Source organism: Cnephaeus nilssonii (assembly GCF_951640355.1).
Source record: "Cnephaeus nilssonii genome assembly, chromosome: 19".
NCBI classification, from domain to species: domain Eukaryota; kingdom Metazoa; phylum Chordata; class Mammalia; order Chiroptera; family Vespertilionidae; genus Cnephaeus; species Cnephaeus nilssonii.
Window position 1 is genome coordinate 50,712,769 of NC_137090.1, and position 26,486 is coordinate 50,739,254.

Sequence of the window (26,486 nt, forward strand, 5' to 3'; positions counted from 1 at the left end):
TGCAGATGTCTGCCTTGGACTGACTGTGATTTATGATAAACGGCCTCCCATATCTGAAGATTTATCAAGGGGCAAAGAGAGATAACTTTGAGGGTGTTAATGTAAAAAAAAAAAAATTCAAACCTGTAAAGAATTTTTGTGTTTATTTGAGCCAAACTGTCGACAGTTGCCGGGAAGCAGAATGTCAACATATTGAAACAGAGCCCTGGAGAATGGCGGTTTCTCACCTTCTCTTACACAGGACAAGCCGAGGAGGAGATGTGGGTGGATCACATGAAATCCATTGATGACAGATTAGGGAGGCGGGAGAAAGCAAAGGGGAGCGTGGGGGGCAGGGAGGGGAACCTCTAGGTTGGATAAAAAGTAAAATGATAGACACATACTTTTTTTAACAATGAAGGAATTTGTGGTCTCTGTCCTGGCACCCAGGGCATTTGGTTGTGCCCTGAGGGGTCTGGAAAAAAGGGAGGTTACAAGTTACCCTGACATTTCAGTGATATGTTATCATAGATGCAAAAAGACAAGCTCAGTTAAGCTAAAGGTTGACCTTGTCAGGGGAGATACAGGCCTAGGACATGACTACCCACTGTAGCTGCTTTTAGTTAAAGTTTAATTTCGGACATCCTTTGCAAGACTGCCACGCAGGCCTTCCCTGAGCTGGTCAGGTCAGCATGTGGCCCTTTCGTCCACAGGGTGGGAAGCCTGTTTGTTAAGTCTCAGGGTCTGTGCCTGAATAAACAGTGGAGCAGGCTGCCTTAGAGGGGGTGAGCCTTCCGCCACTGGAGGTGTGTGAGCACAAGTGACTTCCCTATTTGCCAGGGATGCCCCGAACAAAACAGTCTGGTGAGATGCTGGCCTGGATGGCTTCCCCACAAGCTCTCAGACCAGGGGACTTGCAGGCCAGGCAAAGGCTTCTGCCCGGAACTCTCTTCAGCAGGAGGCTTTTGATCTGAACAACCTGTCACACTTGAAGCTGTAGTCTGGCTTCCACAGGTCTGGGTGTTTCCTTTTCGCAGACAGAGGCCGGGGACAGGCTGAGGTGGAGTGGGTTCCTCTAGTTGCATCAGCTCTGGTCTGACCTCTGATGTTTACCTTCTTTGTTCTCAGATAAACAAAACACACAAAAACTCATTTCCTGGCTTAAAAAAACAACAGGGGCGGCCAGGTCGGCCAGGGGAAACTGGGGCTTCTGTGAAGTAGACATGGAGATGGGGGGAGGGGGGCAAGCTCCATAAGAGCCCTCCTCCTTGGTGGGCTCCTCAGAATTGGCTCTGGTTCCAGCAGGCCACCCTAGGGGCCGCTCCTGACCCTTGTAACAAAGGTCAGTAGGCAAACCAGCCCTGTTAAGGCCAGTGGTTACATAGCTGTGTGGTGAGTTCAGGCCTTGTGTTGAATTTTACCATCTGTATTGTCCTTTTACTTTAGGAAAAACTGAAAGTCACTGAGCTAGTTTGTGCACGCTCTCAAGCCTGCCAGCCTCGGTGGCGAAGGTGGGCCTTCTGCAAAGCAGTCAGCACAGGGGGAGGGACTTGCTCAGGACCGGTAGGTGCCTAGGGTCAGCAGGGAGAGCGGGGAGCAGCCTCCATCAGGAAGCACCTGGCGTTCCTTAAGTCCCAATCCCCCAGGGACTGGGTGACTGGGCAAAATATGGGAGTCTCTTTCCTCGTATACATATGTAATGCCCGGCTACAAAAGAGGCTCTCCTGGGACCCAGTCATCTAAAATCCCCTTTTCTCCGCTTCCCTCTCACTGTCCCTCTTCTGCAGCCACCAGCCGTTTCTGGATTCCTGAAGTCCCCCCAATTCCCTCTTGCTAGTCTGCCCTACACCACACTTCGCATGCCTGGCATCTATCCCTTGGTACTCTTAGCCCCGTTTTTTCATTAGTACTTATCCAAGTCATAATCCTTTGTTCATGTTTTGTCTCTTATTTCCGTTAGGAGTCAGCGTGGGCCTGAACCTTGCGTTGTTGGCTACTGTATTGCAGCAAATACCTGGTGAGTGGATGAGAGAATGAGTGAAGGAACGAAGGAGTGGAGGAGGTCTCTGGCGGGGACAAAGATCGTGGAGGCCTCGGGGGCGGAGGCCCGTGGGCCGGAGCAGTAGCCTTGGCCGCAGGCTACAGGGGGTGCGCCGCCTCTGGGCAAACGCAGTTCTCAGAAGGGGGCGGGGGGCCGAGCCTGGGCCAAGGCCAAGGCCGCGGGGGCTGCGCGGGAAGCTACTTATACCTGCGACCCGCAGCCGCTGGCCTCTGGCCTCGCCGCCGCCAGCAAGGACAGGGACCCAGGTAGGCTGGCGGCCGGGAGCGGGAGCCGGGCACCAAAGGGGCGAGGCGGGAGACCGAACCCCAGCGGACACTGCCGCGATTCCGCCTCGGAACCGGCGGTCCCTGCAGCGTACAATCCTGGGACTTGTAGTTCTCGGTTCCCCGAGAGGCCGGCTCGCGAGCTCCAGGAAAGTGGTGCGTCGCGGGGACGAGAAACTACATTTCCCAGGAACCCCGCAGAGGTTGGGGTCACCGGGAAAGCGCCCCGGCAGGCGGCGCTTCCCGGGCGCAATGGGGCCGGTCTGGGGCAGGTGGTTGCGAGGCCCCCGCGCGGTCCCTCCAGAGGCGGTCCCCAGGGGAGAGGATCGGGGGCCGGGAGCAGAGCCTATGAGCAGGTCGGTGGCGGGGCCCGACTGCTGCGGAGGCCTGGGCAACATCGACTTCAGGCAGGTACTGTCCGGGAAGGCCAGCGGGGAACCGGCAGACGGACCGAGACGGCCCGCCGAGCCTGCGGCCCGCGGGCGCCGCCTCCAACGCCTGGTGGGCGGGCCCACCGTCACCAGGCAACGGGGGCGGGGCGAGGCGAGCGGCTGGGCGGGAGCGTGTGCGTGGGGGAGGAGGGGCTCCTGGGGTGGCGCGTGCCTGCTCGCGAGCCTCCGGGCTGCGTGGCGGGGTCTGTGATCTGGGATGGGGTTGGGAGCCTCTGAGTTGAGTCTCAGCGTGAGCGTGAAGGAGGCCTGTGCGGGGCGGGGGTGGGCGCTAATGCGGGCGCCCGGGCGCCGCGGGGCCGCGCTTGCCCCTGGGGCGGCGGCCGGGGTCTGACTGCTCGCTGGGCGGCGTCCTGTGCAGCCGGGGGCGAGAGCGCGCCTTCCCTGGCGTCTCTAGGCCCCCGGTTCCAATGGCTTTTCCTCTCCTGCGTCCTCCCTTCCATCAAAGCTGCCTCTGAGATTTGTCCCTTACCCTTTTCATCCCAATCAGCCAGTCTCCATGGAGCCGCCAGCTCCATCTCTGCCTGCAGCAGCCTTCAATCTAGTTCAGTCACGCCCTTCACGCAGCATGGACACAGCTGATCTTCGTTGAGAGCCTGGTGGTGGGGGACAGTTAAGCGCCTGCTCTCACCGAGCTTTCGTTCTAGAGACAGTAAACCTGGAAACAAAGTTTTCTGAAGGAGATACAACGGGTCAGGGCCTTAGGGGAGGAACCCCAGGAGGTGGCGTCCTGCCTGTGAGCCTGGCAGGTGCTGTTGGTGGAGGGACAGGCGGAGGCTGGGGAGGGAGCTGGCCCAGGCACAGACAGGGCTGGCCTGTGGGAGTCGGGCTCTGCAGTGGGTGGTGGGAGCAGGAGAGAGGATGATGCCTATTTTTTTTGTAAACTCTTCCTTAAGAATAACATGCAGCTCGAGGAGGTCACAGTTCGATCCCCGGTCAGGGCACATGCCCGGGTTGTGGGCTGGATTCTCAGTGTTGGGCCTGCAGGAGGCAGCCAGTCAATGATTCTCTCTCAACATTGCTGTTTATCTCTGTCTCCCTCTCCCTTCCTCTCAGAAATCAATAAAATATATTTTTTAAAGAAAGGAGTAACATGCAGTTGCATGGACGACAGAGCATGTGGGTACAGCTCAGGCACTGTCCCAGATCAAGGGCATCAGCCCAGGGAGCCGCCGCGGAGGACGAGCCCACAGATGGAATTCTTAGAATCGTGCTTTGTCAATGGCCTTTGAGCGTCTCCGGACACACATGGTCAGAGGTGGCCTGGGAGCCATGTTTCCTACCACAGCACATTGCAGATGGAGGGGCGCTTGGAATGCCAGGATGGTGGCTCACACCCACTGCGGCGGGGAAGCCTTCGCGCCACAGGCGGAATGCAGGGGGCGGGCCAGGGGCCTGCCCTCAGGTGTCTGAGCAAGGCCTACAGTCTAGACTGAGAAGCAGGAGGTGGCCGGCCCTAAGTGGGCGCAGTGGGTAGAGCACCGCCCTGCACGTCGAAGGGTCATGAGTTCAATTCCCAGTCCAGGGTGTATACCTGGGGTGCAGATTGGATCCCGGCCTGGTTGGGGGCCTGGTTGGGGTACGTGTGGGAGGCAACTAACTGATGTGTCTCTCCTCCACTCCTGCCTCCCTTCCACCTCCGTCTCTCCCACTCTCTAAAAATCAATGGAAAAATATCCTTCGGTGAGGATTAGCAAAATGCATACACACACACACACACACACACACGTACATTTAAAAAAGATCAGGAGGTGAGGATCAGCCCTGGGGGGGCCTTCTCCCAGCGCCTGGTGGCTCTGTGAGCTGGCCGGAACTGGGGCCAGCCACCGTGACCCTAGTTGACTGATGTTCAGTTTTTTCCTCCCTTTTGGTACAGTTAAGCTTCCTGTTGCCAAGAGATTGTCCTTCAAAAAATAAACCAACAACACATGACATGTATTTTGTGTGGTAGCTCTCCTCCCTCCTCAAATCAAAATCTCTGGTTTTAAAAGCGGCCGGTCCCTGGCCCGAGGGAGCTCCAAGGCCCCTCCTCACCCAGGGCTGCTGGCTGCAGGGTCCGGAGCACTGGCGGGCTGTCTAGAAGGAATACGTGCCATATTTCTAATTTAAACTTCTCTAGTAGCCACATTTTAACAAGTAAAAAGAAAGTGATGAGATTCCTTTTTAAAAAAATACACGAATATCACAGCAGCTTTATTCATAATAGCCCCAAACTGGGAACAACCAAAATGTCCTTCCATGAGTTATCAAACAAAAATATGGTACATCCACCTAGCCAGTGTGGCTCAGTGGTTGAGCATCGACCTATGAACCAGGAGGTCACAGTTGGATTCCCAATCAGGTCACATGCCTGGTCTGGGCCCGATCCCCAGTGAGGGGTGTGCAGGAGGCAGCCAATCAATGATTCTCTCGATGAGATTACATTGCATTTGACCCGGGATGTAAAAGTAGGACTACCATGTAGCACTAAGTGCTCAGTAACCACATGTGGCCAGTGCTGGACAGCGCGGCTGGTGGGTACAGTTCCCGTAACCCGCTCTCGCTGGGCTTGTTCCAGTGGGTGCACAGTCTTGGCACCTGCTGGGGCGTGGCGTGTACCTGCTGTAGCTTCATGGACCAAGGCTTCCTTTCCCTCCCCCCCCCCCCCCCGGGATTGCAGAGCCTTGCTCCTCCGCTTGGCAGCAAGCTGACTGGTGGGTGGATGGAAGCAGGGACTGCCAACCTGCAGTCCTTAGGGTAGAGCACCCCCAGGACTCAGAAGATGGCTCCAGGGGGTCTAGGGCTGCTGGCTTCTTGGAGGGCCCAGGCGGGGGGACCCTTTATGCACATCAGGTCCCTTTTCCCTGGGACTCCCCTGCCCCCGAGAGCAGATGGGTGGTGCCACTCAGTGTAGGTGTCCGAGGTGCCCTTCAGGGTCTTGATCTGTAAAATGGGGTGGTAATGGGGCTCTGGCGAGGACCAAAGTGGGACCAGGATGCAGAGGAGCTTTATACAGTGTGCTCCCCACCCCCACCCCCACAGGCAGTCTTCCGAAGGCAGAGCCCCTGGATTCAGGGAGCGTTGAGGCTGCTTGTGATTGGGAAGCCGAGGAAAGCGCTGTGGCGGATTGGAATATGTTGATTGTCTTTTGGTGCCAGATACTTGCCTGCGATACAAAAGTGTTTTTTTTTTTTTTGCTTTGTTTTGTTTTTTAATATATTTTATTGATTTTAGAGAGGAAGGGAGAGGGAGAGAGAGATAGAAACATCAATGATGAGAGAGAATCATGGATCAGCTGCTTCCTGCACACCCCCTACTGGGGATCAAGCCCGAAACCCAGGCATGTACCCTTGGCCGGAATCAAACCCGGGACCCTTCAGTCTGCAGGCCGACGCTCTATCCATTGAGCCAAATCAGCTAGGCCCGTGGTCGGCAAAATGCGGCTCGCGAGCCACATGCGGCTCTTTGGCCCCTTGAGTTTTTAGCAAAGGCCAGCTTAGGAGTACCCTAATTAAGTTACTAACAATGTACCTACCTATATAGTTTAAGTTTAAAAAATTTGGCTCTCAAAAGAAATTTCAATCGTTGTACTGTTGATATTTGGCTCTGTTGACTAATGAGTTTGCCGACCACTGAGCTAGGGCAATACAAAAGTGTTTTTAAAAATCTTAGGTGCCATCACTCTACTAGTAGAATAAATGCCAGGCCTTTTATTGGAAGACTTAATTTGCGAGGTTCTCAGGACATCGTTTGTGTGGTCAGTATTCTTTGGATCAGAGTCAAAGCAGCCGGCCTGGGCTCCTCGGCCTGATCTTGGGGAGTCACTTACACTTAGGGGGCCTGTTTCTTCTGCCTCTATGGAGTCGACCGGCTTTTCCTTGTTCTTCTGCTGAGACGGTGAATTACATCGATGTTTCGATGGTCAGACCAGCTCTGCATTCCCGGGGTGACTCCCGCGTGGTCCTGACACGCTGTCCTGTGTGTGGACTGCTGGCTTTGGTTTACCGTCATGGTGTCGAGAACTTCATGAGGAATATGGTTTGTAGTTTTCTTGTAGTGTCTTTGTCTGACTTCATGTCAGTGGGCAGTGGCTCCATTCTGTATTCTGGGAGAGTCTGTGGACGTGGTGTTAGTCCTTCCTTAAGTGTTAGGTAGGGTTCGTCCAATGAAACCTTCAGGGTCTGGAGCTTTCTTTTTTGGAAGGTTTCAAACTGCGTTCAGTTCCTTTAATAGAGGAGGGACTGTGTCTTCTGCAGTGGATGTCGGTGGCTGTGTCTGCCAGGATTGGCCGTTTCACCGAGCTGCTGGATTGTGGTGTGAGCGTGTGCTCGGTGTCCGTGACCCTGTGATGTTCGAGGTCTGTGGGAGGCTCCACTTCCGTTCCTGGTGTTGGTCATTGGGCCTTTTTCCCTTGGTCAGTATGGCTAGAGGTGTACTGATTTTATTTTTCCCAAAGAACAACTTTTGGGTTTGATTCCCTCCACCTCTATTTTTCTGTTTTCAATTTTATTGATTTTGGGTCTTTTACTTTTCTTTCTGCTTCCTTTGAGTTTAATTTACTCCTCTACCTCTAACTTTTTTATTTTATTTTAATGAATCTTTATTGTTCAGATTACAATTGTTTCTCCTTTTTCCCCCCATATCTCCCCACCACCCAGTTCCCACCCCCCCTCTGCCTTTACCTCCCCCCCGCTGTCCTTATCCATAGGTGTATGATTTTTGTCCAGTCTCTTCCCATACTCCCCACACAGACACCCCTTTCCCCCTGAGAATTATCAATCCACTCCCATTCTATGCCTCTGATTCTATTAAGTTCACCAGTTTATTCTGTTCCTCAGATTTTTAATTCACTTGACTTTTAGATTCACTTGTTGATAGATATGTATTTGTTGTTCATAATTTTTATCTTTCTTCTTCTTTTTCCTCTTTTTAAAGAATACCTTTCAGCATTTCATATAATACTGGTTTGGTGGTGATGAACTCCTTTAGCTTTTTCTTATCTGTGAAGCTCTTTATCTGACCTTCAATTCTGAATGATAACTTTGCTGGGTAGAGTAGTCTTGGTTGTAGGTTCCTGCTATTCATCACTTTGAATATTTCTTGCCACTCCCGTCTGGCCTGCATGGTTTCTGTTGAGAAATTAGCTGATAATCGTATGGGAGCTCCCTTGTAGGTAACTAACTGTTTTTCTCTTGCTGCTTGTAAGATTCTCTCTTTGTCTTTTGCCCTTGGCATTTTAATTATGATGTGTCTTGGTGTGGTCCTCTTTGGATTCCTTTTGTTTGGGGTTCTGTGCGCTTCCTGGACTTGTAAGTCTATTTCTTTCATCAGGTGGGGGAAGTTTTCATTCATTATTTCTTCAAATAGGTTTTCAGCATCTTGCTCTCTCTCTTCTTCTGGTACCCCCATAATTCTGATGTTGGTTCACTTGAAGTTGTCCCAGAGGCTTCTTACACTATCTTCAACTTTTTGAATTCTCTTCTCTTCATGCTTCTCTGGAGGAGTGTCCTTGGCCTCTTTGTATTCCAAATCTTTGAGTTGATTCTTGCGATCCTCTAGTCTGCTGTTGGGTCTCTGTATAATATTTTTTATCTCAGTCAGTGTATGTTTAATTTCTAGTTGGTCCTTTTTCATATCCTCGAGGGTCTCATTGAATTTATCGGCCTTTTCCATGAAATTCTTGAAAAACCTTATAACCGTGGTTTTGAACTCTATGTCCAGTCGCTTGTTCTCCTCCATTTCTTTGGTTTGTGATCTGTTTCCTTGCCTCCTCATTTTCTCTGCTTCCCTGAATTGGTAGGGTAGTTTTGTGTACTAGAAGTCCTATTGGTTCAATGGGTCAGCCTCCCAGTTACTTGAGGTGGACACTCTTGGTGTACCCTTGTGTACTGTGTGTCCCCCAGCAGGAGCTACAGCAAGAACTAGTTTTCTCTTCCTTTGCTTGGGCAGTTTTGGAGCAGTCTGACTGGAGCTGCAGTTAATTTGGTTGAGCTGCCACAGAACAGGCCATTTATATGCAAAAGCTGCTGTGTGGAGCCTGGGCGGGTTTGTAGAATGTGCGGGGCGGGGTCTCAGGGCTGGGCGGGGTCTCAGGGCGTCACTAGGTTAGGGCGTGGCCAACAGCGATGGCTGCCGTCAGCCGTCTCTGCCTTTCCACGTTTCCAAGTCCCTGTGCCCCGCGCTCCAGCGCAGTAAAACAATGATTGCTGGGCACACTTCTGCAAAAAAGTCACTCTCACTTTCCGACCCAATGGCCGAGAGTCCAGCTTCTCCCTGTAGGTGTCTGGGTCCCCCGCGTGTCCCCAGAAACTGGATTTCAGAGTGATCGGGAGCTTGTCTCCCTTTGGGTTGAAGAAAAGCCGCGCACCCAGTCGCCCGCCGCCAGCCTGATTCACGCGCCTCCGTACCTCAGCTTTTCAGCGTTTGTTCTCCTTTCTCTTTCCTTCTTAGTTGTAAATCTTCCACTCAGCCAGCTTTCCCGTGGTTCTGGGTGGTAGATGTTTTGTCTTTTAGTTGTATTTTTGAAATTGTTGTGTGAGGCAGCAGATTAGTTGTTTAACTATGCCGCCATCTTGGTTCCTCTACCTCTAACTTTTTAAGGATAAAGCTTATGTTACTGACTTGAGACTTTTTTATTAATATCCTATATAATAAAAGGCTAATATGCAAATTGACTGAATGGCCAAACGACCAGTTGCTATGACACGCACTGACCACCAGGGGGCAGATGCTCAACGCAGGAGCTGCCCCCTGGTGGTCAGTGTGCTCCCACAGGGGGAGCACCACTCAGCCAGAAGCCCTGAGCTGGGCTCACAGCTGGTGAGCGCAGCGGTGGTGGTGGGAGCCTCTCCTGCCTCCACAGCAGCGCTAAGGATGTCTGACTGCCAGCTTAGGCCTGCTCCCTAAGCTGTCAGACGGACATCTCCCGAGGGCTCCCAGATTGCGAGAGGGTGCAGGCTGGGCTAAGGGACCCCCCTCCGAGTGCACAAATTTTGTGCACTGGGCCTCTAGTAAGTTATAAATTTCCATCTTAGCCCTGTATCCCACAATTTCTGATATGTTGTATTTTTGTTCAGTTCAAAACACTTTAAATTTCCCCTTAACCCATGGATTATTATACTTCAACTAGTATCTTTCTGTTATTGATTTCTAGTGTAATTCTGTTATAGTTTGATAACATACTTTTATGCTTTCTAATTCTTTTAAGTTTAATATCTGTTGTATGGCCCAGAATGTGTGCTCGGTACGTGTTCCGTGTGCCCCTGAGGGAATGTGCTGCTCCTGTCACGTGGGGTTCTGTGGGCACCGTGGTCCGGGTGCTGGTGGTGGTCTCGTGGCAACCCTGCTCTGTGCCTCTTCGCTCTGTCGCTGGGAGGAGAGGTGAGGTCTCCGACTGTGATGCGGGTTTGTCTTTCACCTTTCAGTTCTGTCAGTTTGTGCTTCATGTGTTAGCCTCAGGTTTTTAAAAATATATTTTTATTGATTTCAGAGAGGAAGGGAGAGGGAGAAAGAGATAGAAACACCAATGATAGAGAGTATCACTGATTGGCTGCCTCCTACACGCCCTCTACTGGGGATCAAGCCCGCAACTTGGGCATGTGCCCTTCACTGGAATTGAACCTGGGACCCTTCAGGCCGCAGGCTGATGCTCTATCCACTGAGCTAAACCAACTAGGGCTAGCCTCAGTTTTTAATCTGAAAAATGGGCGTGCCTCCCAGGGTTGTTGCATGGACTGAATGGCGTCTTCATAACAGCTAACGCCTGCCAAGCTTCGCTAGTGCCAGATGCTGCTGAGCCTTTCCTCGCACCACCTCCTGACGGCCCATGAAGGAGGAGCCGCGTGGGCCAGGGTCTACGGAGGGCACGAGGCTGCCTACGCTTACAAAGAGTGTCCAGCTCGGCCAGTCTGGGGCAAACCTTGTCTCAGGTCCGTTCTCTGCCCTGCCTCATTAACGCCTTTGGGCAGCGCCTGGCACCGTCACTGGCCGGAGGGTCAGCTGGCTTGTTGTCGTTATTGCCTTGAACACAGTGTGTGTATCTGAACACGTGCACGCAGCAGCGCCGACCTCGTGGGCTCTGCTGGGCCCTTGGTGCCTGTCAAGGCCAGGGGTCAGCAGTTCAGTCACGTGGGGAGAAGGGAGAGGGAGCCCAGGGAAGGAGATGGGGATTGTGGGAAACACAGGCCCCTCCGCAGACTCCACTCCCAGGAAGGGCTCCCTTTGGCCCAGCTGACAGGGGGCACGGGGCCATCAGAGCCCTGTGCCCAGAGCCCGCGACACGGCTGCTGAAGGCAGACGGAGGGGGAGACCTGCCCTGTCCTGAGGGAGTTACGGATTCAGGGCACTGGGGCAGCTGCCGGCTGCCTCCTTTTGTCATGGGGTTTAGGGACAGTTGAAAGCAGTGTTTTTCCAGAAACTGTCCGCAGCTGACCACTGTCCAGTGACATTCCAACGGGCCGCCGCCTTCGGAGGGTCTCCAGGGCTTGCCTGGCCGCCAGCTGGCGGGGCCCCTTCCTCGGCCAGGCTCCCGGCTGCTTTCCCTGGGGTTGCAGGTGTGCCGGGGCCCTCCGGAGAGACAGGCGAGGGGTCTGTGTCAGCATCAAGCAGAGAGGGCGCGGCAGAGCGCCTGGGCCCTGGAAGCGCCCTCGAACCTGTACGTCCACCCCTCTGCCCCCTCTGTGCAGACTGTGACCTTGGGGGACAGTCTCATCACCATTTCACCAAAGGGAACCCCAGGCTGAGACTGGTCTCGGAGCCCTGCTTTTTATCTGTGTGTGTGTGTGGCGGGGGCCGGGCGGGGGGGTGGAAGCACCCTGATTCTAGCCTGTATGTGGGCTGAGCAGAGAGACCGTCTGAGCCGGGTAGAGAGCAGGGAGTGAGGCCGCGATGCCGCCTTAGTATGAAACTTCTGCCAGGTGCAAGGGTGTAAAACACCTGCTCTGAGTGCGCCAGGCAGAGGGCTTCTCTCCAAAAGTTGGCCAGTACCTGTTGCCCGAATCCACTGAGAATGCCAGGGACATGTGGGTTCCCCTGGGAGCGGCTGTGGCTCCAAGGATGCGTTCTGCAGGGAGGGAGGGCCCTTCTGGGGCCCGACCCCTGCCCCCGCCCACCCGTGCCGCCCGCCCTTGCTGTGTGGCCGTGGATCTCACTGTGATCGTGTGACTGACTCTCTGGGCCCCGCTGTTTGTTTGGATGTCACAATGTGACCCTGCTGTGGCCTGTGGCGGGCCGTTCCCTGCAGTGTTCTCACCCCCTTGGCAGAGCCACCGGCCGGCTGGGGGCCCTTCCTTGCCAGACCCGGGGGGTGCAGGAGCCGAGCCCGCTCGCTGGCCCAGGGGAGCATCCTGGCTGCGGTAGGCAGTGCTCCTACGTGCGTCACCGCATCCTCGTGGACTCTGCAGCCCGTGACTGCAGGGCGTCCCTTCTTAGAAGCCAGGGCTTCTGTGGCTGATAAGGTTGGGTTGGGAGGAGTGAGGGGGGCACTTCCCTTAGTCAAGGCAGCTCATGCGGGTGCAGGCGTAGCTGACGGACTTCTACTCTGCTCATGTCTGACCCTGTTTTTGGTTACTTTCTGTCCATCCAGTCAGAGTAGGGAGGTCCGTCCTCTCAGGTGGGTTATTCTGGAGTGGGGACCCCGCAGGGCGCCCCTCTGTGGCTGGGAAGGCCACTGGGAGCCGCTGTTCATTCCTTCCCGCTGAGCAGGCCCTTCTCCAGGCAACACAAATCCCCTGTCCCTCTCCGAGGTGCCGGGACCTGACACGTTCCTCCCGCCGAGACAGGCTGACCCAGGGCACAGGGACGCAGAGGGGGTCGAGTGTCCGCTTTGAGCAATCCATCCCTGCCCGGGAGGCCTGGCTGCCAGCTGCTCCGCTTCAGCCTCAGTGCCGCAGCTGCCCTCCCTCCGCTCACAGACGATGAAAGCAGCTCCTTCTTCCTTCCAGACCGGCCCCTGCAGCCCCCTGACACAGCTGTGCCGGGGGGTGGGGGGGCGCTGGGGCTGGGGCTGGGGCTGGGGGCGAAGGCAGGCTCTCCCGGCCTCTGGCTTCCTTGCCTGCAGAGCGGGTGGCACATGGTGCCTCTGTGGGTGAGCGGGCTGCGGGCGCCCAGGGCGGGATGTGGCCGCGTGCTCACGGACCTGGGGCCTGGCCTCAGCCTCAGGCTGCTTGTCCCGGTTCCCCGCTCCCCCCAGCAGGCCTTCTTAGCGTCTGGTGAGCGACACGGACTGAATCCTTAGAACTTTCTCTAGCATTTGGGAGGACATTTACCCCAATGGCCCCGGCGGCAAATAGGGACATTCCCAGGTCCCAGTGCTGCGTTCCTTTCCCGGTGGTGTGTTCACACCGGTGAGGCGGCACGTGACGCTCCCACCACCAGCTCCATCACCCGGGCGTCCCCTATGCCCTCGGAATAGGCGCCCCCTTAGACGCCTGCACTGTGGGCCCAGCTCCCTCCTTCCGCTTCCGTCCCCAGGGCTGGGCTCCATCTGCACTCTCCCAGCTGGGCGGGGCCGCTGCCTGGCCCTGGAGCCTCTCTCCACCGGGCGCAGAGCTGGGCACACCGGCTGGCCCTGGAGCCTCTCTCCTCGGCCGCGCGCAGAGCTGGGCACACCGGCTGGCCCTGGAGCCTCTCTCCGCCGGGCACAGAGCTGGGCACACCGGCTGGCCCTGGAGCCTCTCTCCTCGGCCGCACGCAGAGCTGGGCACACCGGCTGGCCCTGGAGCCTCTCTCCGCCGGGCACAGAGCTGGGCACACCGGCTGGCCCTGGAGCCTCTCTCCGCCGGGCACAGAGCTGGGCACACCGGCTGGCCCTGGAGCCTCTCTCCTCGGCCGGGCACAGAGCTGGGCACACCGGCTGGCCCTGGAGCCTCTCTCCTCGGCCGGGCACAGAGCTGGGCACACCGGCTGGCCCTGCAGCCTCTCTCCTCGGCCGGGCACAGAGCTGGGCACACCGGCTGGCCCTGCAGCCTCTCTCCTCGGCCGGGCACAGAGCTGGGCACACCGGCTGGCCCTGGAGCCTCTCTCCTCGGCCGCGCGCAGAGCTGGGCACACCGGCTGGCCCTGGAGCCTCTCTCCGCCGGGCACAGAGCTGGGCACACCGGCTGGCCCTGGAGCCTCTCTCCGCCGCCGGGCACAGAGCTGGGCACACCGGCTGGCCCTGGAGCCTCTCTCCGCCGCCGGGCACAGAGCTGGGCACACCGGCTGGCCCTGGAGCCTCTCTCCGCCGCCGGGCACAGAGCTGGCCACACCGGCGGGCCCTGGAGCCTCTCTCCGCCGCCGGGCACAGAGCTGGCCACACCGGCGGGCCCTGGAGCCTCTCTCCTCGGCCGCGCGCAGAGCTGGGCACACCGGCTGGCCCTGGAGCCTCTCTCCGCCGGGCACAGAGCTGGGCACACCGGCTGGCCCTGCAGCCTCTCTCCGCCGGGCGCAGAGCTGGGCACACCGGCTGGCCCTGGAGCCTCTCTCCTCCGCCGGGCGCAGAGCTGGGCACACCGGCTGGCCCTGGAGCCTCTCTCCTCGGCCGCGCGCAGAGCTGGGCACACCGGCTGGCCCTGGAGCCTCTCTCCTCGGCCGCGCCCAGAGCTGGGCACACCGGCTGGCCCTGGAGCCTCTCTCCGCCGGGCACAGAGCTGGGCACACCGGCTGGCCCTGGAGCCTCTCTCCTCGGCCGGGCGCAGAGCTGGGCACACCGGCTGGCCCTGGAGCCTCTCTCCTCGGCCGGGCGCAGAGCTGGGCACACCGGCTGGCCCTGGAGCCTCTCTCCTCCGCCGGGCGCAGAGCTGGGCACACCGGCTGGCCCTGGAGCCTCTCTCCGCCGGGCACAGAGCTGGGCACACCGGCTGGCCCTGGAGCCTCTCTCCGCCGGGCACAGAGCTGGGCACACCGGCTGGCCCTGGAGCCTCTCTCCGCCAGGCGCAGAGCTGGGCACACCGGCTGGCCCTGGAGCCTCTCTCCGCCGGGCACAGAGCTGGGCACACCGGCTGGCCCTGGAGCCTCTCTCCTCGGCCGCGCGCAGAGCTGGGCACACCGGCTGGCCCTGGAGCCTCTCTCCGCCGGGCACAGAGCTGGGCACACAGGCTGGCCCTGGAGCCTCTCTCCGCCGCCGGGCACAGAGCTGGGCACACCGGCTGGCCCTGGAGCCTCTCTCCGCCGCCGGGCACAGAGCTGGGCACACCGGCTGGCCCTGGAGCCTCTCTCCGCCGCCGGGCACAGAGCTGGGCTCACCGGCTGGCCCTGGAGCCTCTCTCCGCCGCCGGGCACAGAGCTGGGCACACCGGCTGGCCCTGGAGCCTCTCTCCGCCGCCGGGCACAGAGCTGGGCACACCGGCTGGCCCTGGAGCCTCTCTCCGCCGGGCACAGAGCTGGGCACACCGGCTGGCCCTGGAGCCTCTCTCCGCCGGGCGCAGAGCTGGGCACACCGGCTGGCCCTGGAGCCTCTCTCCGCCGGGCACAGAGCTGGGCACACCGGCTGGCCCTGGATCCTCTCTCCTCGGCCGCGCGCAGAGCTGGGCACACCGGCTGGCCCTGGAGCCTCTCTCCGCCGGGCACAGAGCTGGGCACACCGGCTGGCCCTGGAGCCTCTCTCCTCGGCCGGGCGCAGAGCTGGGCACACCGGCTGGCCCTGGAGCCTCTCTCCGCCGGGCACAGAGCTGGGCACACCGGCTGGCCCTGCAGCCTCTCTCCTCCGCCGGGCGCAGAGCTGGGCACACCGGCTGGCCCTGGAGCCTCTCTCCGCCGGGCACAGAGCTGGGCACACCGGCTGGCCCTGGAGCCTCTCTCCGCCGGGCGCAGAGCTGGGCACACCGGCTGGCCCTGGAGCCTCTCTCCGCCGGGCACAGAGCTGGGCACACCGGCTGGCCCTGGAGCCTCTCTCCTCGGCCGCGCGCAGAGCTGGGCACACCGGCTGGCCCTGGAGCCTCTCTCCGCCGGGCACAGAGCTGGGCACACCGGCTGGCCCTGGAGCCTCTCTCCTCGGCCGGGCGCAGAGCTGGGCACACCGGCTGGCCCTGGAGCCTCTCTCCGCCGGGCACAGAGCTGGGCACACCGGCTGGCCCTGCAGCCTCTCTCCGCCGGGCGCAGAGCTGGGCACACCGGCTGGCCCTGGAGCCTCTCTCCTCCGCCGGGCGCAGAGCTGGGCACACCGGCTGGCCCTGGAGCCTCTCTCCGCCGGGCACAGAGCTGGGCACACCGGCTGGCCCTGGAGCCTCTCTCCGCCGGGCGCAGAGCTGGGCACACCGGCTGGCCCTGGAGCCTCTCTCCGCCGGGCACAGAGCTGGGCACACCGGCTGGCCCTGGAGCCTCTCTCCTTGGCCGGGCGCAGAGCTGGGCACACCGGCTGGCCCTGGAGCCTCTCTCCGCCGGGCGCAGAGCTGGGCACACCGGCTGGCCCTGGAGCCTCTCTCCGCCGGGCACAGAGCTGGGCACACCGGCTGGCCCTGGAGCCTCTCTCCTTGGCCGGGCGCAGAGCTGGGCACACCGGCTGGCCCTGGAGCCTCTCTCCTTGGCCGGGCGCAGAGCTGGGCACACCGGCTGGCCCTGGAGCCTCTCTCCTTGGCGGGGCACAGAGCTGGGCACACCGGCTGGCCCTGGAGCCTCTCTCCTCGGCCGGGCGCAGAGCTGGGCACACCGGCTGGCCCTAGAGCCTCTCTCCGCCGGGCACAGAGCTGGGCACACGGGCTGGCCCTGGAGCCTCTCTCCTCGGCCGGGCACAGAGCTGGGCACACGGGCTGGCCGGGTGTGGTGCTTCGGATCCCAGAGCAAGTATATGTCCCTCAGCCCGGCTCCCCTCAGGCCCGCACACAGCGGGTCGCAGGTTCAATTCCTGTCAGGCCTCTACCTAGGTTATGGGTTCGACCCCCGCTCGGGGCGTGTAGGGGAAGGCAACCGATGTATGCTTCACTCTCACACCCAGGCCTCTCTGTCTCCCTCCCCCTCTCTAGACGCAATAAGCAGTCCTGGCTGAGGACTAAGAAAACAAAATCGGGGCAGAGTCTGCTGCCTTCAGGTCCGCCTGTGGGCATCCTCTCCTCCCCGGCCCCAGACTCTGGAGACAAATAGTTAAAAGAATGTTCTCTATCCTCAAGCAACAAAACAAAACAAAAGCACCATGAAAACAGACATTATGGGAAAGATCAGAGCTCTGATGGACTTCGACTTCTTTTACAGTTGACTTCTTTTACAGTTTAGACGTATTTTTGTTTCGTATTTTTGTTTCGAATTGCACGTGGTGAGTCACAGAACGTGCAGTGCCCTGGGCCTCCAGCGCCCCTTCTAAACGGAAAAGGAGGCACCGAGTGACGCGGGGCTCGGTGAACACTCACACTCAGAATGTCGGAGGTGTCTCATCTTTTTTTATTTTTAAATATATTTTATTGATTTCAGAGAGGAAGGGAGAGGGAGAGAGAGAAACATCAGTGATGAGAGAGAATCATCGATCAGCTGCCTCCTGCACACCCCCTACTGGGGATGTGCCCACAACCAAGGTACATGCCCTTGACCGGAATCGAACCTGGAACCCATCAGTCCTCAGGCCGACGCTCTATCCACTGAGCCAAACCGGCGAGGGCAGTGTCTCATTTTTTTTAGAAAGAAATCAATGTTGCCTGACAGGTGTGGCTCAGAGGTTGAGCTTCGACCCATGAACCAGGAGATCACAATTTGATCCTGGTCAGGGCACATGCCCAGGTTGCGGACTCAATCCCCAGTAGGCGCAGTGCAGGAGGCAGCTGATCAGTGATTCTCTCTCATCATTGGTGTTTCTGAGGCTTCCTCTCCCTCTTCCTTCCTCTCTTAAATCAATAAAAAATATTTTTAAAAAACACACCATGTTGAAAGTGTCCAGCTTGTGCCTAGAGACGGGGATCTCAGCCGTGGGCAGTTCTGTCCCTGGGCGGCATTTGGGCATGTCTGGAGGCATTTTAGGTTGTCACACTGGGGAGAGCTACCCGCATTTAGGGGTGGGGGCCAGGGGTGCTGCTGACACCACTGTCAGGGATGGCCCTCCCCGAGTGACCGAGCGGCAGGGCGTGTGGAGGCCGAGCTGCCGCTGCAGGTGCCGCCGCCGCTGGGCTCCGTGGCCGCTGGGCCCCGCGGCATGCCAGGCCGCAGGCAGCACACAGGCGCTCGCGGGCTGGCTGCTGTGTTCTGAAGGCGGTGCGTTTGCTCTGGAATGTGCAGCTCGCCGTGGCCAGTGGACATGCTTTCAGAATATCACACGTTGACACACATGTCTGTCTAGTTTATGCTGAATTCTGTAGCTGAGCTGTGTTGGGAATGGGCCACATTGTGTTACCCATTCTTCAGTAGATGGACACATTTTCACTGCAAGTGTGCGACCGGAAGGTCTTTGCACGCACGGGCTCGCGCGTGCGAGTGTCTCTGTGGCCACGTGGGAGCCCACCTTTGCAGCTCGGCCTCATCGACACGCAGGACTGTCTGTCACTCAGTCTGTTGAGAAGAGGCACATCGGGTTGTGGAGTGCGTTTACCTGCCTGCCGGCGAGGCTCTGCATCTGTCTCTGCCCATGGCGGCCCCTCGGTCCCTCGGGTGCTCTGGGCCTCTGCAGGCCCAGCCCCAGCCCCAGCGGGTCACTCCCCCCCCTGGCCCAGCACCCTGCACACACTCCCCTGTGGCTCTCCGGAGCCCGACGTCCGGCACAGCTGACTGGGTTTCGGCTCTTTATCTCGTTTTATGAGATCGCCCTGTAGCAACCTGTGGGACTCGGTGTGCCGAGCCTCCCAGTGTGTTCCCCGAGGGTGGCTTCTCCTGTGTGGGGGCGGCGGGCGGCGGGCGGGGGGCCTCAGCTGACGCCGGCTCTGTCCCTGCAGGCAGACCTCTGCGTGATGACCCGGCTGCTGGGCTACGTGGACCCCTGGGAGCCCTGCTTTGTGGCTGCCGTCCTTGCCATCGTTTTCAACCCGCTCTTCTGGAATGTGGTAAGCACCGCTCTGCCCGCCCTGGGTCTGGGCCCGTGGGAATCGGTCTTCCCGCTTCCCATTGAGGTGGCATCCAGTTAGGGGGCGTGGACCAGGGAAGCCCCTCGCCTTGGGCATCCCACCATGCCTTGGCATTGCCAGATGGCCCCGGGCGGCTGCTGGGAAAGGCTGGGCAGCAGGCTGCCCGTGGCGCTGCCCACTCTGCCTGGTGGCGTCACGAGGTCCTCCAGTGGGTGGAGTGGACCGACTCGGTTTTGTGTTTCTTCCCTCTCCGCATCTCACACGCGCTCCGCACGCATGGTTAGCTTTCCTAAATGAGGCTCCTGCAAAGTGGTTCGCATACCACTGGCTGGAGGTAGCCGGGTAGCAAGAATGAGCCTCTGAGGAGTGAGGAGGGAGACAGCGCCACTCGTCTGAGGGGCAGGGTCACGGGGAGGGTGGGCGAGGGCTGGGCAGTGGCGTGGGAGGTGGCCCCAGCCTTGGAGGGAAGCCCTCCTGCCAGAGCCTTTCCCTGGACCAAGGTGTGGGGGCAGCGCTTGGAGCTTGGGGTCAGGCTCTCCCAGGGCACCATTCCCGGAGAGATGGAAAAGGGCAGCGTTTGGGGCTGGGAGCTGCGCTGGGGTCCCTGGGCTGCGGGGTCCCTGGGCTGCGGGGTCCCTGGGCTGCGGGGTCCCTGGGCTGCGGGGTCCCTGGGCTGCGGGGTCCCTGGGCTGAGGGGTCCCTGGGCTGCGGGGTCACTGGGCTGCGGGATCCCTGGGCTGCGGGCTCCCAGGGCTGCAGGGTCCCTGGGCTGCGGGGTCCCTGGGCTGCGGGGTCCCTGGGCTGCGGGCTCCCAGGGCTGCAGGGTCCCTGGGCTGCGGGGTCCTGGGGCTGCGGGGTCCCTGGGCTGCGGGGTCCCTGGGCTGCGGGGTCCCTGGGCTGCGGGGTCCCTGGGCTGCGGGGTCCCTGGGCTGCGGGCTCCCAGGGCTGCAGGGTCCCTGGGCTGCGGGCTCCCGGGGCTGCGGGGTCCCGGGGCTGCGGGCTCCCGGGGCTGCGGGGTCCCGGGGCTGCGGGGTCCCTGGGCTGCGGGGTCCCTGGGCTGCGGGGTCCCTGGGCTGAGGGGTCCCTGGGCTGCGGGGTCCCTGGGCTGCGGGGTCCCTGGGCTGCGGGGTCCCGGGGCTGCGGGGTCCCTGGGTTGCGGGGTCCCTGGGCTGCGGGGTCCCTGGGCTGCGGGGTCCCGGGGCTGCGGGGTCCCGGGGCTGCGGGGTCCCTGGGCTGCGGGGTCCCGGGGCTGCGGGCTCCCGGGGCCGCGGGGTCCCTGGGCTGCGGGGTCCCTGGGCTGCGGGGTCCCTGGGCTGCGGGGTCCCTGGGTTGCGGGGTCCCTGGGCTGCGGGCTCCCGGGGCTGCGGGGTCCCTGGGCTGCGGGGTCCCTGGGCTGCGGGGTCCCTGGGCTGCGGGGTCCCTGGGCTGCGGGCTCCCAGGGCTGCAGGGTCCCTGGGCTGCGGGCTCCCGGGGCTGCGGGGTCCCGGGGCTGCGGGCTCCCGGGGCTGCGGGGTCCCGGGGCTGCGGGGTCCCTGGGCTGCGGGGTCCCTGGGCTGAGGGGTCCCTGGGCTGCGGGGTCCCTGGGCTGAGGGGTCCCTGGGCTGCGGGGTCCCGGGGCTGCGGGGTCCCTGGGTTGCGGGGTCCCTGGGCTGCGGGGTCCCTGGGTTGCGGGGTCCCGGGGCTGCGGGGTCCCGGGGCTGCGGGGTCCCTGGGCTGCGGGGTCCCGGGGCTGCGGGCTCCTGGGGCCGCGGGGTCCCTGGGCTGCGGGGTCCCTGGGCTGCGGGGTCCCTGGGCTGCGGGGTCCCTGGGTTGCGGGGTCCCTGGGCTGCGGGCTCCCGGGGCTGCGGGGTCCCTGGGCTGCGGGGTCCCTGGGCTGCGGGGTCCCTGGGCTGCGGGGTCCCTGGGCTGCGGGCTCCCGGGGCTGCGGGCTCCCGGGGCTGCGGGGTCCCGGGGCTGCGGGGTCCCTGGGCTGCGGGGTCCCTGGGTTGCGGGGTCCCTGGGTTGCGGGGTCCCTGGGCTGCGGGGTCCCGGGGCTGCGGGTCCCGGGGCTGCGGGGTCCCTGGGCTGCGGGCTCCCGGGGCTGCGGGGTCCCTGGGTTGCGGGGTCCCTGGGCTGCGGGGTCCCTGGGCTGCGGGGTCCCGGGGCTGGGGCTGGGTTTGCTGACGCAGAGCCCAAGCCGCTGTGTCTCCCTCGAGTGTAGCTCAGTGTTAGCGACACCCTGTTCCCGACTGTTTTCATTTCAGGTGGCCACCCGGTCGCAGGGGCAGAGCAGGACATGTTCCTCCTCTGGTTTATGAGTCAGTCCTTTGTCATCGGGGACACCGGGGTGGGGCGCGGCTGCTCACCTTGAAGAGGCTGCGTGGGGAATGCCCTGTTCCTCTGTCCTGCACACGCTGGGCCTGCCTGAGGGTCGCTGCCCCAGGGGGTGGGCAGTTGAGGGGAGGGAGCTCTGAGGGCCAGAGGGCCAGAGCTTGCTGTAGGCCTCCTGGGGGCGCCTCCCCATCGGCCTGCCCTGGCCCTGACCTGCTGGGCTCCCCCACTGGAGCTGTCGCCAGTGGGCAGTGCCTGCGGCGCCCCAGGCCCCTCCCTCTGCTCCCTGCGCTCCCTCGCCTCCCCACCTCACTCTCCAGCTCTGTGGCAGCAGATAGGGAGGGTGGGCGGGGTGCGCGCTGACCGAGGCCCCCAGCTGTCCAGCCTCACCTGGGACCCTGGGATGGTTCTGTGTGTCAGAAAGGTGGGGTGCTCTGTGGGTGTGACTGAGTGGAGGTTCTTGAGATGGCAGAGTCCTGGACTTTGGGGTGGTCCTACCTGCAGTGAGGTGTAGCCGGTGAGCGGAGACAGGGCAGTGCAGTGCTGGCCTTGAAGAGCAGGGGTGCGGCCAGCGCCCTCAGCGCTGGGGGAGGCAAGGGGTGGGCTCTCCCTGGGCCTGCCGCCGACTGCGGGCTCTGGCGTCAGATCCGGGAGAGAGTTCCTGTGCCATGAGCCACCCGCCTGTGGGTATGTTAGCAGCACAGGAAGCTAGCCGGGTGCGCAACGGCTGTGGCTCCCGGGCGTGGACATCGTGGTCTTTCTGCCGCCAGCCTTTCCCGCAAGCCTGTCTTTGACCAGTAGTCATGCTGGTTCTCCCAGCACTCGGGGCTTGGCCTGCCCAGTCCCCAGCGCTCTGAGGACACGGCGTCACGCACAGGCCCCTCCAGGTCTTTCCTGCCGGCCCTTCCCACAGCGCGTGCTGGGAGGTCATTCTGAAGCCACACGGTGCCGTGTGTCACGGTGCGAGAGGTCTGGGTGGGCGGGCAGGAGCCACGGGTCTGGGTGGGCGGACCAGCTCTGGGGGTGGGGGCACGGAATCCCAACCCTGAGCACAGAGAGGGCACTGTGAACCCCTGGGTGGCAGGGACTCTGCCCAGCCCAGCACCTGGCGGACGGTGTGCCTGTGCTGAGTGCGGGTCATGTCGTGTTTCAGGTAAGTGTCACAGTAAAGGCCACGGAGACCTCCATCATCTCGTTCAGGCTTTGTCCTGAGCCCAGGAGCGCATGGCCTGGCCCTGAGGCCTGGTTCACAGCAGCAAAGGGGGGAGATGGGAGGACTGGCAGGGGTGACCTTGGAGCAGGAACCTACCCTCTGAGGGAGGGAGCCCTCGGGTATCTGGGGAAGAGGAATCAGCAAGTGGGAGAGTCCTGAACAGCCGCATTATCCCAGCAGGGGGACAATGGGGGACAGCGGGGGACAGCGGCAGCAGACCAGGGGCGGCGTGGGTCTGAGCTGGCAGCCGCGGGATGAGCAGCTGGCCCGACTCGGGTCTTCAAGGCTTATGTGGGAGCTTCAGGGAGAGCAGATGAGGGGCAGGTGGAGCAGGGAGGCTGTTGCAGCAACTGAGGTGCGAACCAGAGTGGCACCAGCGGCGTTGGGAGAAGCAGTTAGATTCTGGGCACAATTTGAGGAAGGGTCACTTGGATTTACCATGGTTTGGGGACCTGAGTGACTTATTAGTAAGAAGTATACACGGGGTCTCCTAAGTGTGGAGTTCAATCAAACCCAAAAGGACTGTCTTTGGAGAGTGTCTGGGTAGGTGAGCGTGGAGTGGGGGGCGCACCCAGAGAGCGCAGAGGGGGGTGGAGGCGCCCCCAGAGAGCACAGAGGGGGGCGGGGGCGCCCCCAGAGAGCGCAGAGGGGGGAGGGGCGCCCCCAGAGAGCGCAGAGCGGGGAGGGGCGCCCTAGAGAGTGCGGAAGCTCTGGCCCTCCCTGGGCCTGGGCCTGTGTGTGTCTCCCGTCTGGCTGTGATTCATGTTCTGTAATATCCTTTGTGATAAACTGACAACCTAGTGAATAATCTGGTCTCCTGAGTTCTGTGAGCTGGGTAGGTGGTGTCAGGATTGAGTTGAACTGTAGAATACCAGCTGGTGACACAGAACTGCTCGAGGGTGAGGGGTAAGAGTGGGTGCAGCCCGGGCCGGGTGGCTCAGTAGATTGGAGCGCCGTCCTGTGCACCAAAAGGTTGCAGTTTTGATTCATGGTCAGGGTCCATTCCTAGATGACAGGAGGCAGCCGATCAATGATTTTCTTTCACCTCTCTCTCTCAAATCATATTCTCAGGCGAGGGTAAAAAACCCCCACAAAAACTGGGTGTAGAGGGTGTGGTGTGTGCTGCGCGGGGCAGTGAGAGGCGAGGGCTTGAAGGAGGCATGCGTCTGGGGACTCCAGTGGAGGGGCCGCGGGAGCCTGGGACTCGGGCTGTGCGGCTGGAAGTGATGCCGAAGCCCGCCCAGGGCTGAGTCTGACCTTGGACCCTGACCTCTGCTGCTCAGGGCCACAGTCTGCTTCCCTGGGACTCAGCTCGTGGAGATGTTCCCAGGATGGAAGCTGGGCTGTCTGCCCACGTGTTGCCACCCGCCCGCCAGCACCCAGCCCATCTCTCTCCTCCTCCCACCCCCACGCCCAGCAGCCAGTCTGTTAGCATCTCCACGTTAGCACCTGTTCCCAAGGCCTCAGCCCTGGGTGGCTCGGCCACGGAGGCTTTCTCCCTTCTTTCGTTCTCCGGGGAAACGTCAGCATCGCTGCCCTGCCCTCCCTGCACCCCCTGCTTTCCTGCTCCCTGGCTGCTGCCATTCAGCCTCCAGCAGAGGTGCGGAGCTCCAGGCTCAGTTCGCTCCTCGTCCGCCCCCCACATCGGCCCTCACAGGTCCGCCTGCACCTGGGCCACCACCGTCACCCTCTCGCCCAGGCACACATCGTGAACACGGGCGGCATCGGTCCCCGCCCGGTGCCGCTCAGAGGCCGCCTTGTCTAGGGGAAGTGTACGCTCTGGCCTGCCTGAGAGGCCCCTCTGCGGCACCCCTGGGTGACCCACCCTCTCCCCCAGGGCTCCCCGAACTCCTGCGCTGCTTCTTCCAGGCTGCCATCCTGCTCCCACCCCTCCAGCCCGACCTCTGTCAGGGCTGCCACGCCGGCGTTGACAGGTTGGGCTCCAGACATTACCAGGTCCTGAGGGGCGCAGTCGCCCTGGTGGTGTGTGAGGCAGCGTGTGCCCTCCACTCCTGGCCCTCCGACCCCAGCCGCGTGCGCAGCTCTGTGCTGGAGGGCCAGGCCCTGCTTCCCGTGGGCTCACACACAGCACCTGGCGGGCCTGTGGGCAGTGTTTATGACAGTGATGGGCAACCTTTTGAGCTTGGTGTGTCAAACTTCGCCAAAAAACTGAGCATAACTCGGGTAGTGTGTCACTTTGAGGAAAAAACATTATTTCACAAATGTTTCATCCTCAGGAGCAGCAAATGTTTCATCCTCGGCATGCGGCCGCCTCAGTGGCCTCATGTCATCAGAATGGCTACGCGTGTCAGTGCTGACGCACGTGTCACAGGTTCGCCATCACTGCTTTATGAGGCTCCCCTGTAGCGGTCGCTCTCACACCTGATGCCGAGGGAGGGGGCCGTGGGCTGAAGCACCCGGCGCTCCTCACGCCTTCAGCAGAGATGAGTGGCGGCCCCGTGCCCTGGCGTTGACCCCCCCTCCCCCCCGCGCCCTGGTGGTGCCCTGAAGCTCCCTCTGTCACATGCGAGCCAGCCCCAGTGTTTGGTGTCTTAACTATCATCGCAGGCAAATTGCTTGTCGTGGCATCCAGGCTGGTTGCGGCGTTCGGCTACATTTGGGGTTTACGGACAGTGACCCTATTGTTTCTCTTCCACATGGGACCCGGGGAGAGTGCAGGGGTTCTAGCAAACCCCCAGGACAGTGTAAGTGGGGTTCCTTGGCGTTAAGGGTGCTTCTGAGGCTGTTCTCTGGGCCCAGCCTGGCCGACGCTGTCCTCGCCCCCAGCGCGCCTGCTTGCTTGAGCCCATGCCTCTGCTCACTCTTCTCCCTGAGACCCAGGGGCAGGGTGCAGCCCCATGACCCCCCTGCAGCCACCCTCAGGCCCCTCTCTGAGGGGGGTCCACAGCCGGCAGCCCCCAATGTGCTCCCCGAGGGCATGTGGCTAATGAGTTGGCCTCCCCAACCAACCTCAGCCAGTGCCCTCGCGGGTCCTGCAGCAGCCCGGAGGCCCTCCGGCCTGGCTCGTTCCCCTGGGGGATGACCAGGGCGATGAGGCCCCCGAGGGTGAGATTGGGAGGAGGCAGCTCTTTCTCTCCAGGACGTGCCTGGCGGGGGCAGGTGTCTGAGTCAGAGTGAGCATGATCTTGCAGACACTTGTGGCCCAGGCTGTGGTCTGAGTTCCTGGTGCAGGCTTTGCAAGGAGCCAGGCAGCAGGACAGTAGGTGGCGCTGTGGGCGAGGCGAGGCCTTCCCCTCCACTCCCAGGGCCCAGCCTGCCCTGCCCACACCTGCACTGGCCGTGCTGCCTCAGTTTCCGTTTTCAGGTGCCCAGCCAGCAATCCATGGGCTCGTTTAGGGGAGTACTGGGGGATCCCCACAGGTGCAGGGAAACTGGCCCTGCAGATGCTTCAAGCTGAAGCGAGGGAACCAGCCAGGTACCGGGAGGGAGGTCCACCCAACCCCTGGGTGCGCGTGCCCTCTGGCCCGGGTTACTCCATCCACGAGTGAGGGCGTCAGCTGAGGTCCCGCCACGCCCTGGAGCCCTGGGACCCCCTCGCTCTCCAGGTCCCACTCGGGTGCCCTGTGCTGGCACTTGGGCCAGCAGGTGAGAGCTATGGGAAGTGCAGGCTGTAAGTTGGGACTTGATGAATAATAAGGCTCTCAATTAGAGGACATGTGCAGAGCACAGGCATTGAGGGGCACGAGCTTGGGGGCTGCACGGTGTCCTGAGGGAACTGCTGGGCTCTACAGAGGGGTGGAGGGGTGGGAGGTGGGGGCAGGAGTCCAGAAGACCACAGGAGGGGGACAGCAGGCCCAGGTCCCCTGAGGGAGGATCCCAAATGCTGGCCTGCATCCCTGACTCTGCTAGAGTTTGCCAGTGCGTGTGGGTGCCAGTGCGTGTGAGTGTGTGGGCGTGCACGGTGAGTGTGCGTGTGTGTCCCATGCAGACAGGCAGAGAACTGGATCGGGGTGTGGACCTGGCGGTCTGAGGCCCTTGCTCCCATCTGGCTCGAAGCCAGGCTCCCAGGGCTGGCCACACACCACTGGGCCCCGGGCCGCGGTTCTGGTCAGGAAGGAGCTGCTCTGTCGGCGAGGCTCCGTTGGCGGGCTGCCGCGCGGGCTGCCGGTCTAACCTGGAAGCAGGGCAGTGACGGAGGCCTTGGCCCTGAGACACAGGCCCCTTCCCACCGGTCGGCACTTTCCCTTCCCTGCTATCGCCCAGGACACTGGCCTCCCAGGGTCTCCCCGCCCCAGCTCTGCTCGGGCTGGGTGCCTA

The 26,486-nt window shown here is 61.3% G+C and overlaps 1 protein-coding gene across 5 annotated transcripts in view; it reads left to right on the plus strand.

The window, feature by feature from the left end:
* The first annotated feature begins 264 nt into the window (after positions 1–264).
* Positions 265–26,486, plus strand: part of PEMT (phosphatidylethanolamine N-methyltransferase) — a 70,389-nt gene continuing 44,167 nt past the window's right edge. Inside the window, exons 1-3 of one of the 5 annotated variants that reach the window (XM_079797402.1) lie at positions 265–1,371; positions 1,940–1,996; positions 18,557–18,664. In XM_079797402.1, the coding sequence (XP_079653528.1) occupies positions 18,572–18,664 (93 nt within the window). In that variant the 5' untranslated portion in view covers positions 265–1,371; positions 1,940–1,996; positions 18,557–18,571. Of the gene's footprint in view, positions 1,372–1,459; positions 1,543–1,658; positions 1,676–1,939; positions 1,997–2,255; positions 2,287–2,661; positions 2,716–18,556; positions 18,665–26,486 lie in introns of those variants that run through there. The other 4 variants (XM_079797401.1, XM_079797404.1, XM_079797403.1 and 1 more) reach the window with 4 other exon arrangements.